Source organism: Myxine glutinosa, chromosome 1 (assembly GCF_964187855.1).
Source record: "Myxine glutinosa chromosome 1, kmMyxGlut1.1, whole genome shotgun sequence".
NCBI classification, from domain to species: domain Eukaryota; kingdom Metazoa; phylum Chordata; class Myxini; order Myxiniformes; family Myxinidae; genus Myxine; species Myxine glutinosa.
The window spans coordinates 143,154,440-143,167,624 of NC_136261.1; the positions used below are offsets into that span (position 1 = coordinate 143,154,440).

The 13,185-nt window shown below is 43.8% G+C and overlaps 1 protein-coding gene across 1 annotated transcript in view; it reads left to right on the forward strand.

Annotated features, from left to right (window-relative positions):
* The window catches only part of SHISAL1 (shisa like 1), a 41,376-nt gene extending 31,835 nt beyond the window's left edge, over positions 1-9,541 (forward strand). Inside the window, exon 4 of the mRNA XM_078770943.1 lies at positions 9,140-9,541. Within this exon, the coding sequence (XP_078627069.1) occupies position 9,140 (1 nt within the window). The 3' untranslated portion in view covers positions 9,141-9,541. The remainder of the gene's footprint in view (positions 1-9,139) is intronic.
* Positions 9,542-13,185: the final 3,644 nt, after the last annotated feature.

Below are 13,185 nucleotides of genomic sequence, written 5' to 3' on the forward strand. Positions count from 1 at the left end.
ATTGCGTCTAGTTACACCACGCCGTACAGACCCCAGGCTAATGGGCAGATCGAACGCTTCAACGGGATTATCTGGAGGGCCGTCATGCTCCACCTCCGGACCCTCGGCCGGGGCCTCGATAAATGGGCTTGGTCGCTACCTGCGGCGTTAAACTCGATCAGGGCTCTCCTGAGAACGGCAACCAACCAAACTCCCCACGAGCGACTTTTCCACCACCCCAGGAGCTCGGGGTGTATACGGTCTTTGCCCAGTTGGCTCGCTGGGCCCGGGCCGGCCTACCTTAAACGGGCGGTTCGCGCGAGCAAGTACGACCCCCTAGTGGACAAAGTGCAGATTCTCCAGGCTAATCCTGAGCATGCTCGTGTGATGACGACTGATGGCCGTGAGACTACTGTCTCCGTCCGTCACCTTGCCCCTTGCGGGGTCGACGACCTAAGTAGGGAATCGGACGAACCGATCGAACCCATCTATGAGACTATGGCCTCTCCCGACGCTCCCATCGCCGAAAGTCTACCGACCCTCCCCTCGCCGAGACTACCTGGGCCCGACGACTTGGAGTTACCCCCTTCGTCACCCGACCCTGTTGGCGCCTCCGACGCCGGGGACACAGGGATACGTGATGCCGTACCCGGGGAATTTCGGACGCGTGCTGGCAGAGAAATTCGCCGCCCGGCCCGATACGGTTGGGTCGACTGATGTTCCACCCTGTTCGTGCTGACGCTCACTCGCTTCTAGCCGCACTGCCGTATAATTCTGACGGGGGGAGAATGTAGTGAAATCGTATTCGTACTGAACCCGGGGTGATGCTCGCTGCTCGATGACACCGCTAGGGGCGTGACTATAAGACCCGCTGCTGCGGACGGTGCTCCGAGACTTCTCCTGTGACATGTTACATCTTGTAGACTCGCTAACGGTACGCCTGCATAGAATATCCAGCTTGCTTGCATTGAATGATATGAATGGACCCATGTGACGTCACATCGTATACTTATTGTATTTTCTACTTTACAGGATGATGTCATGATCTAAATGCAATTAAACCAAACCGTTGGACTAAAGTTGTGTGGACCTGATTGGTTTTCCACAACACTTAATTGCATTTAAGTGTTGTGGAAAACCAAGGGCACCATGATGCTAATCTAAAGCGCTTCCTTGAGGTCGCGCAGCGGTATCACTTAACTATGAACGAGGGTAAGTGCCAATACTCCCTACGCACGATAGATCTTCTGGGGTACACTGTGACCCATGGCTCTGTCGCTCCGGATAAGGAGCGTCTGCGACCTTTGCTCGACATGGCCCCTCCCTGCGATCGGGCGTCCCTGAAGCGCTTCTTGGGCTGTTCGCCCATTACTCCAAATGGGTGCAAAGTTTCTCCGCGAAACTTCGCCCCCTTGTGGCCTGCGACACCTTCCCCCTGAGTCCGGCCGCATTGACGGCCTTTGACGGCCTTAAGGCCGACATCGCCCGAGCCGCCATGGCGACAATCGACGAGAGTGGCTCGTTCGTCCTCGAAAGTGACGCCTCGGATCAGGCCATCGCGGCGACCCTCTCCCAAGGGGGGCGTCCCGTGGCTTTCTTTTCTCGGACTCTTACCACCGCTGAGCGGAGACACTCGTCCGTTGAAAAGGAAGCGTACGCGATCGTCGAGTCTATTCGGCGATGGCGCCCGTACTTACTCGGGCGGAGCTTCCAAATTATCACGGACCAGCAAAGCGTTGCGTTCATGTACGACACCTTACACGCCCAGTGCATTAACAACGAGAAAATCACTCGCTGGCGTATCGAACTCGCCGACTTCTGTTACACCATCAAATATCGCCCGGGGAAGGATAACCAGGCCGCCGATGCCTTATCACGGCCAGCTACATGTGCCGGTATCACCTCTTTGGAGGGCCTACGGGTGCTGCATGCCACTGCGGGCCATCCCGGCGTAACGCGTTTCGCTCATTTTGTGCGGAGTGGGAATCTCCCATACTCGATTGACGATATCCGCCGTATCTGTCGCGACTGCACTATCTGCGCGGAAATCAAACCGCGTTTCTATAACCCTCCCATGGGGACTCTGGTGAAGGCTACACGCCCGTGGGAATGCTTGGCGATGGATTTCAAGGGCCCATTGCCGGTGTCGAGCGGCTCTCGCTATCTGCTCACTATCGTAGATGAGTACTCGCGATTCCCCTTTGCTTATACGTGCGCGGACATGACTGCTGCCACGGTGATGCGATGCTTACAAAACTTGTTCTCAATGTTCGGTTACCCGGCCTATGTCCATACCGACCGGGGTGCGGTCTTCTTGTCTCAGGAGGTGCGCGGCTATCTGCTTCAAAATAACATTGCGTCTAGTTACACCACGCCGTACAGACCCCAGGCTAATGGGCAGATCGAACGCTTCAACGGGATTATCTGGAGGGCCGTCATGCTCCACCTCCGGACCCTCGGCCGGGGCCTCGATAAATGGGCTTGGTCGCTACCTGCGGCGTTAAACTCGATCAGGGCTCTCCTGAGAACGGCAACCAACCAAACTCCCCACGAGCGACTTTTCCACCACCCCAGGAGCTCGGGGTGTATACGGTCTTTGCCCAGTTGGCTCGCTGGGCCCGGGCCGGCCTACCTTAAACGGGCGGTTCGCGCGAGCAAGTACGACCCCCTAGTGGACAAAGTGCAGATTCTCCAGGCTAATCCTGAGCATGCTCGTGTGATGACGACTGATGGCCGTGAGACTACTGTCTCCGTCCGTCACCTTGCCCCTTGCGGGGTCGACGACCTAAGTAGGGAATCGGACGAACCGATCGAACCCATCTATGAGACTATGGCCTCTCCCGACGCTCCCATCGCCGAAAGTCTACCGACCCTCCCCTCGCCGAGACTACCTGGGCCCGACGACTTGGAGTTACCCCCTTCGTCACCCGACCCTGTTGGCGCCTCCGACGCCGGGGACACAGGGATACGTGATGCCGTACCCGGGGAATTTCGGACGCGTGCTGGCAGAGAAATTCGCCGCCCGGCCCGATACGGTTGGGTCGACTGATGTTCCACCCTGTTCGTGCTGACGCTCACTCGCTTCTAGCCGCACTGCCGTATAATTCTGACGGGGGGAGAATGTAGTGAAATCGTATTCGTACTGAACCCGGGGTGATGCTCGCTGCTCGATGACACCGCTAGGGGCGTGACTATAAGACCCGTTGCTGCGGACGGTGCTCCGAGACTTCTCCTGTGACATGTTACATCTGGTAGACTCGCTAACGGTACGCCTGCATAGAATATCCAGCTTGCTTGCATTGAATGATATGAATGGACCCATGTGACGTCACATCGTATACTTATTGTATTTTCTACTTTACAGGATGATGTCATGATCTAAATGCAATTAAACCAAACCGTTGGACTAAAGTTGTGTGGACCTGATTGGTTTTCCACAACAGGGTGTACTTACTTTTTCACCTGACTGTAGCTATAAAGTGAAACAAGAGACAATTAGCTTTTCATTAATTAGTTGGGTTGATTAAAATGATTGAAACTATGATGATTTTCTGCTTCGTATATTATTTGGTGAGCTCATTTAAATTTATTATAAATATCTTGTTATCATCAGCTTACCAGTAAGAGTAGATTGTAAAAATATTGATTCGCTTTCGATAATATCGATCACCATTGCATATACACTGCATGACCAAAAGTATGCGGACACCCCTTATAATTAGTGGATTCCGCTATTTCAGTTGCACCCATTGCTGACAGGTATATACAATCAAGCACACAGCCATGCAATCTCCATAGACAAACATTGGCAGTAGAATGGGCCATACTGAAGAGCTCAGTGACTTTCAACGTGGCACCGTCATAGGATGCCACCTTTCCAACAAGTCAGTTCATCAAATTTCTGTCCTGCTAGAGCTGCCCTTGTCAACTGTAAGTGCTGTTATTGTGAAGTGGAAATGTCTAGGAGAAACAACAGTTCAGCAGCGAAATGGTAGGCCACACAAGCTCACAGAATGGGACCGCCAAGTGCTGAAGCGAGTAGTGCATAAAAGTCGTCTGTCCACGGTTGCAACACTCACTACCGAATTCCACACTGCCTCTGGAAGCAACGTCAGCACAACTGTTCATCCGGAGCTTCATGAAATGGGTTTCCATTGCCGAGCAGCAGCACGCAAGCCTAAGATCACCATGCGCAATGCCAATGTCGGCTGGAGTGGTGTAAAGCTCGCCGCCATCGGACTTTGGAACAGTGGAAACACGTTATCTGGAGTGACGAATCAAGCTTCACCATCTGGCAGTCCGACAGACGAATCTGGGTTTGGTGGATGCCAGAAGAACGCTACCTGCCCGAATGCATAGTGCCAACTGTAAAGTTTGGTGGAGGAGGAATAATGGTCTGGGGCTGTTTTTCATTGTTCGGGCTAGGCCCCTTAATTTCAGTGATGGGAAATCTTAACGCTACAGCATACAATGACATTCTAGACGATTGTGTGCTTTCAACGTTGTAGCAAGTTTGGGGAAGGCTCTTTCCTATTTCAATATGACAATGCCCCCGTGCAGAAAGTGAGGTCCATACAGAAATGGTTTGTCGAGATCAGTGTGGAAGAACTTGCCTGGCCTGCACAGAGCCCTAACTTCAACCCCATCAAACACCTTTGGGATGAATTGGAACGCCGACTGCAAGCCAGGCCTAATCGCCCAACATCAGTGCCCGACCTCACTAATGCTCTTGTGGCTGAATGGAAGCAAATCCCTGCAGCAATGTTCCAACATCGAGTGGAAAGCCTTCCCAGAAGAGTGGAAGCTGTTGTAGCAGCAAAGGGGCGACCAACTCCATATCAATGCCCGTGATTTTGGAATGGGATGTTCGATGTTCGGGTGTCCGCATACTTTTGGTCATGTAGTGTAACTGATTATGTGTACCTGCAGCTCATGGGCTTTGGCTTAACTCATTAATTTGTTCAATTCCAAGGGGCATACATATTATTTTAGCTCTCGAGACATTCTAGTTTTACATTTCCATCACGGAGTATTCACATGATAATTCTTAGTAAACAATATGAATGATAATTGGCAAGCACGATCATGGATTCAATAAGTAGGCCTACTCCACTGAGTTATTGAAAAAGTCCTTGTAGGCTGTGTGGAGTTCTGATTTTGAAGGAATGACTTGGAATGACACAGGATGCCTGTGGTTGTTTATGAGGGCCAGCTTTGATATATGGTCATGGCTGATGATGAGGTCTAGAAGTTCAAGGGATTGAAGCACTTCAAGTGGGTGATCATGAAAATAGGTGGGTCTTAAATTTTTTGAGTGGCTGACCATGGAAGTAAGTGGGGTTCTTTGGCAATCCTACAAGAGCCACAGGGTAAGACTATGAGACTTGGCACATTTGAAAGATATGTTCCATTTGTAAGACCAGCATCTCATCAATTCCATATCAGCAGAGAGTGACACAGCTGCTGTCTGCCTGTCAGTGGGATGGAATACTGAATGTTAAAATGTGGAGTCAGCTGCAAAATGGAAAGGGTTTCTCAGAACAAAGGAAATGTGGTTTAGGTATATGAGGAACAAGACTTGGTCAAAGACGCTGCCATGGGTACTCCTGCCTGCACTTGGAGATTAGGGGAAAGGATTCCATTGATAGCAACGCATTGACTGCATGAGTGGAGAGTGAGAAAAGCAGTTTTGAAAGCAGTCTTGTATGCCACAGGCATAAACTTGGCAAACGTATCAGGATTCATTATAAACTATATATGTTAAGTATTTGAGGAGAAACTATATGAAAAATATAATACAGTGCTAATTAAGGCTGGGTTTAGTTTCCTTTTAAATGTCTTCTATTTTCAAGTTTTATATGCTTTTTTTTTTTTTTTTTTTTCATTTATTAAATTATTATTACTACCCAGGCACAATACTCGAGGATTGATTTTTCTTTACTTGCCAAGTCTTTTGAAGTAACTTAGCATCTCCTACAAATCAACATTTTGCAATTTTTTTTTACTTGTCAACTTGAAAGTTTTTTTTTTTTTTATGCCTCCGTCCTCAAAGGTGACGGAGGCATTGTTTTGGGTTGTCCGTCCGTCCGTACGGGCTAAACCCTGTTTTTCTCAGCAACCACATGTCCGATTGAGACAAAACGTTCAGGGTAGGAGCAACACCCATGCAGAATGTTTTGTGATAACTGTGACATCATAGGTCACGTGGTATGGCAGCCATCTTGGATTAAACGTAAATAATTAAAATATATATTTCTCGGAAACCGCTGAATGGAAAAATTTGAAACTGAGCACATTGTGAACTACCGTAAAGTGGGGTGACTTTGAACACTTGCTACAAGGTTCATTCGGTAGAGTTTTTACCATAAAAAAAATCATCCGAATGAACCTTGTAGCAAGTGTTCAAATTCACCCCGGCAGTGCTCAAAGTCACCCCACTTTAAGGTACTCCGAATGGGGAACAAAAGCATGATAATGATGTCATCATCAGTGAAGTGGTATACCAGCCATAAAAGTTTTAATTGAATGCCTTATCCTAAAAATCTGAAATTGCATACACATGATCTATGACCCATTTGTATTGAAATATTACATTTATGACATCATAGGTCACATGGTTTGGCAGCAATATTGGATTTAACCTAAAACCTTAAAAAAACATCTTCTCCCAAACCACCAAATCAATTGACTCAAAACTTTACGTGTGTCATTCACCAAGCATGGCGATTAAAAGTTGATCACAAAAACGTCATTGATCACATGATGATGCAGACATATTGGTTTGAAGGAAAATATTAAATAATTATATCTCTGAAACCACTTACCCTATCGATGCGAAATTTTACAAATGTCATCCACGACCATTGTTGCATATTGTTTGCAAATGATGACGTCGTAGGTCACATGGTTTAGCAGCCATCTTGGATAGAAAAACAAACCTTATCTGATCAACACAAAACTTCAAAAATGTGATCCCCTACCCATGTACTTACATTTGCACCTTTTCTATTCAACATGAATCTCTGGCTTTGTTGTATTATATCTGTTTTTATAGTTACAGCCTTTCTTATCAGACTCTTCATACCAAATACCTTTGTGAAAGACCCATTAATGTTTCTGGTAATGCCGTCTGAAACTTTTTCGTGATGGTCGTTGGTCCTGCCAGGATTCCTCGGCCGAGATCTTTTCTAATCCAAACTCTCAAACCCCTTCATATCATTTTCTTCATTATTAACTCAACTGGACTATGTCCAGCTGAGTTTTTGTCGACACCCAGTGTCCGTCGTCTGTCGGTCTGTCTGTCGTCTGTAAACAATTTGACGTCTACGCTCTAAAAGTCACAAATATTGATGAAATTTGATGAAACTTGTTATGCAGGATCTTTAAGACATAAACTAGTTTGGGATTGCATTTGGGCGTTGCACGCCCAAAAATGGGCGCGGCAGGGCGGCCATATTGAAAAATCAATTTTTGTCATATATATTTTAGCACATATAAACTATATAGTTTGTGGTTCTATTATGCATATTCTAACCATATTGATATAGACCAGTTGAGTTCAGGTTCCCTGGAACCTCTCTAGTTTTAAATGGGCTTCCGACAGCATCTTTTTCGCCTCATACAATCTCCACTGCCTATGTTCAATGTATTTTACGGCACAAGGTTGCCACCTTTTGAATAAGCATAATCACTCTCAAGCTAAGGTCTTTCTGTATGTACCTAATCATTCGCACAGCCTAGCGACCAGTAATGCACACAGCATTAAAAATGAAACCTGAATAGACATCCACAATGCCACGGCCATGTGATTAGATTTACACACTCTCCTCATTATGAAAACACTCTTAATCTTATTTAACTTGTTTATTGTTGCCTGGCAATATATTGAATAAGTGTCTTGTCACAACTACTGGTGTTTTTATTTTTAAATGAACTATGTAATAAGACCAACAATATAATTATGGGCCTATTTTTCACACCGTCCATTGATGAAAATACAATGTTCTCTTTCACATCTTAGTCTATTCTTTAATCACATAACAGGTCTGTAATCTGGAGGAACTTCAAGGGCAAGGGTTTCATCAATATTTTCTGTTAATATATGGAATCAATTTAGCAATTACCAGTAAGTTAATGTAAGAGTGGTGTGGTTATCCTATCAAATGAATTTGTAAACTTCCTTCCATATCCCCTACCTTCCACATCATATCCTTTTCCCTTTTATCTTTTACCATCCTCCATTATACCTTCTATTTTTAGACCCACCCTTCCTCCTTCCTTTCACACATAATATGTAGATGGCTGTGTATTATGAATTTACTGGCAGCATCCATAGAGAGACTGTAATAATTACCAATTGAAGACCTGAGTGGTGGAAGTACTGGTCATATTCTTGGACAAAGTGAGTTCGATCCAGAAACTCTATCCAAGCACGCAAAACTTGCCTTGTATAAAAGATTTATGTGGTGCTTTCGAGACAAATAGGTTATCACATAAAATTTTGTTCTATTCAAAATAGTTTAAAACCTAGAATTTAGAGATGTCAACATAAGGGTGTGGAGACATTCTACAGAGGAGTGCTGCGCAAAACAAGCAGAGCATTGCTAGTTGTGGAATGTCACCAAATGGATATGAACTGGTATAACTGCGCTGAAAGACTGATCTAATCATTACAGAACAGGTCTTTCATCATATCACCTGCACTCCAACATGGATGTTCATGTTCCAAGATTACAATGTGTATCCACATCAAAATAGACTTGTGAAAACATTTCTCCAAGCAAACAGTATTTAAACCAACCACAGCTGCACTACCAGCAAATTATGCTAGCCACAGTCATGTGGTGTATACGAAGTAATATTACCCAAGAAGATGCTTATGGCAGCGCCTGCCCTCCTTAGGGTGATAAAAGTTGCACAATACCAGAAAGTCACTTTTTAGTGATGAAAAATCAATTTCACAGTCAGTCAGTCATAAACGATCACATGTCAGTGTTATTTGTTGCATTTTCTGCAGATAGCCCAACATATATGCTGCATTAACTAAAGTTTACATTTATGATAAATATTCATCACTTTTTGTCGTTTCTCATAAATTGTGACATGATGAAACAAAGTGTATTGTATTCTTGTAATCATTTGACTTTTAATGCATTTGCAGATGGCACCATGTTCCGTTGACAGATTGTGAGGGGCCTATGAACTGGTGAACACACAAGCCCACTGATAATGCAATGGGCTCAGTGAATTTAATCCAATGCCCATGCTGGTGATGAACGTCCCCACCCACCACCACCATGCCTCCAGTCTGCCCCTTGAGCAAGCAGTTAGTTCTGCGTTTCACCTGTTTTTTTGTGTGAACAGCTGCCATCTACTGGCTAACATTGAGCAGGACAGCGATGAGTGCAGAGTGCGGTGTATTTTCCTGCCTTTTTCCATTCTTATTAATTGCGGTGAATTCCTACAGCAAATTATGGATTCACGTTGTTCCACGGTTTGAATCATGTTGGCCGGTCCTCCATTCACCTCCAATGCAACAAAAGGAATGAACTTGCATCGATCTACAGACACACACATATATATATATATATATATATATATATATATATATATATATATATATATATATATATATATATATATATATATGGTGGTGATTTATTGGACAGAACAGAAGTCACCTGGCAGGAAATTCGCCGGGCTCACCTTGTCCTCAAGCCTACACTTGCTCACGCTGTATTTTAGTGTTAGATGTGCTGAGATCATGGTTGTAAACTTAATGCTGTGAGCAGTACCGTTTCATATCCAAAGAGTAAAAGTGCAGGCTCCTGTAGGGTTAGTTCTGAGCCAAGTCTGAAATGTAATTTCGTTTACGACATTACTTTTCTAACTCATAAATGAAACATCTGCTTGTGTAGCTGTCACATGGTTGATCATGTAATGATGTATTTTTCCACGTAACATCTGTAACGTGATGGACTTACATTTTGGTTTGCACACATGATGTAGTGGTAAGTGCCCACTCAGGGCAATTTGCAGATGTAAATGTAGCATTACTAGGCTTAGCTAGCATTTTGATGGATCCGCTCGAAGAATGATGGCAATGGCTCAGCTTCGGTAATATTTAAGGAAAATCGATTTGAAATGGGAAATTATTTTAATCTGCGCCCAATCAAAAGGATTATTGCAGGATAATTGGCCTAAAGAGAATCCTAATTGCAAAGAAATCTGACCCACATATGTGAGGATGCAAGTTTTCTTCATGTGGCAACTTGCTTGGTGGATACGATGACCCTAAACAATTTCATACCTAATCATTCATAAGAAAAATCCTAAAAAATATTCTCCAGATGTTTTAGAATTGTTATTTATTTGTGGAGTTGATACGTTTTCTGACAATTTGTCCTCGAACCACAAACAAAGCAGGAAAAAAAATGATGACAGAGGATAGAAACAGGTGACTGAAAGTGGGGATGAAAAGGGAAGACGCATTGCTTGGATCGATTAAAAACAATGTACAGCCAACATTAGTCAAATTGAAAACGTGTGCAGGAAGGGATGTAGGATGACAGGAAGTGATGATGAACCACTAACATGAAGGTCTGGAGGGAAAGGAAGGATTAGATATATTAAGGGTGGATTCTACAGCCTTGAACTTCGCTAATCACTACTTTTTAACGGCTTCAATTACTCCGACCTTGTGTGGTCGGCCGGGGAACGATTTTGGCAGAAGTCTTTCACCAACGGGCTAGCCTGGTCTGAAATGGTGGAATTTGTAACTTGGCAGGGATGATGGTGGTGATAATTTGCTACTCTTAATGAATGCCACTGTGGGATGTTTAACATCCATAAACGATTAGTGCTGGCAGACTGGTCCCCTGGCACATGGTACATGGCACAATTGGCACATGGTCCCCATTGGTACTTCCAATGGACAGCGCAGACGTTAATGAATCGTTCTGCACCAGGGTGGAGATGGGACGAGATTCAAACCCAGTCTAATCGACGACTCAATGACAAATGCGCATTCCTCTAAACTCTCCTGCCAGCCCCCAAGAAAAAAACAAACAAACCAAAAAAACAACAAGTGCAGCACAAGGCAAATAGGATAACTCCAGAATTATCAAGAAGAACTATATAACTTGAATTAAAAACAAATAGCACAAATTCATACTGGTTATCAGAATTACAGGCACGGAGCAGAAATGAAAAAAACAAAAAAAACAATAGACAGTCCTTGTTCATGCTGATTATTATTATTTTTCATTGAACTTACTCCTGAGTTCCAAAAAACAAAGCTTACATTCCAGTGCAATTGGCGCTGAGCAAAAGCAGAAGGCGCAAATGAAACGGGAAGCAAACAAGCGTGAAACACCGACCATGTAAACGTAACTTTTCCTCTATGACTCTTGATTGTTGCAGAATTTAAAAATGCATTTTGTGAAATGTGACTCCATGCCTGCCTATCCTAAACTGTACACACCTTACAATATCGGTGACCAAGATGATGTTACATATCTTATATTGCACATAGAATTCTCCTTTACACGTGTTGCTTCATAACTTACTCCTGTGCCCAGTCACATCAGCATCCTATGGCCTTAACTTTTCTTTTTTTTTAAACAATGCACTTTTACATTATATATTTAAAGTATCAGCAATTTCCAAAATACCATTGCAACTGTTTTTCTTCAATGCACTTCCAAATTAACAGCTGAAGTGTAAAAGTAAGTTTTGATACGATTACTGCTGAATTACATTATTACACAACCTACGAAGCATATTTTGCCATTATTTTGAAGTATTATTCAAGTGCAGTACAAACACCACACCAACATTCTCATGCAGAAGATGTGTAAACAAAAGAACATGCAAGGTATATGATCTTCCATGCACTATACTTACAATTAGGCAAACATAAATCAACTATTATTTTTACAATATATCATTCGACAATCAGTGGCTCAAATCAAATGATTGCACGTTCAATACATGTGAGATAAGTTGCAGTCATCATAAAAAATTTGCAAACTTGATTCCTCAATGCAAAATTTGAAATACTAAAACCAATGTATTCCACAAAGCAGCAGTTATTAAATATTCCATTCATTTCTCTTTTCAATTTTAATTCAAATCATTAATCTTGTTTAATTTAACAATGGAGCCCACATACTCTGAAGAGATACAGGGGGTATCAGGACAAGTTGAGAAACATTTAAAAGCTCGAACCAATCTTTGACAGATCCCCACGCTGTCGCAGGATGCTCGACTGAAGGTTTGAGAAATTGAAATTTGTTCACTGTGCCGATGATAATTCCCCTGCTCTTTGCGAAAGACACCGCGGGGTCTTTGATGTCCACCTGCAAATGCTATCAGATGGGTCCTCCAGTTTAACGTCCTTCCAATGGACGGCACGCACATCGATGCCTCTCCCTGCATGCAAAACATCAGGGTGCCCTTTTTTACCTGGGCTGCGTTTAGACCCCAGGTTAGCTGAAAGGCGAGTGGGCACAAACCTCGAAGCTATCCTGAGGTTTGTGCACTTGATGAGATATTTACAGTCACGTGAAAAAGTAAGTACACCCCATGTAAAGTTTTGACTTTTTCAACATATTTCAACATACAGTTATTTGATCTTCATTTCAACAATATTGATAGATAAAGGTGATATAATATAACAAATATCATGAAACATTTACATTTTGTAATCCATTGTATCTATCTATAATTCCAGTAATCTCTGTGTGTATGTTTGTTTGTATGTTTGTATGTTTGTCTGTGACCGCTGTTTCTCGACAACTACCGGTCCGATATACTTGAAACTTACCAGGTATATTGCTGGGGACCCGAGGATGTGCCTTTTCAAGGTTTTAAATTAATCGCAGAAGTAGTTACCGAGCTATGTCCAAAAAACGATTCAACCAATCAGAGAGCAGCGAGCTATCACGTGTGCCGAACGTGGCGAACAGACTCTGCCTCGGATGGCACATTTGAGAGCGTATTCATTTATTTCCCGTCGGCAAACTATGTTGGCGCTATGTTGGCGTTAAACTATGTTTTAAAACTAATTAAAACTAATTTGCGATTCTTTCGCTTTCCTGCGATATGCGACCTTCCGGAGCTCCTGTGAGAGCGTGCGCCATTACGGATAGTACGGGTACGGGCATGCCATATGTTGGCGTTAAACTATGTTTTAAAACTAATTAA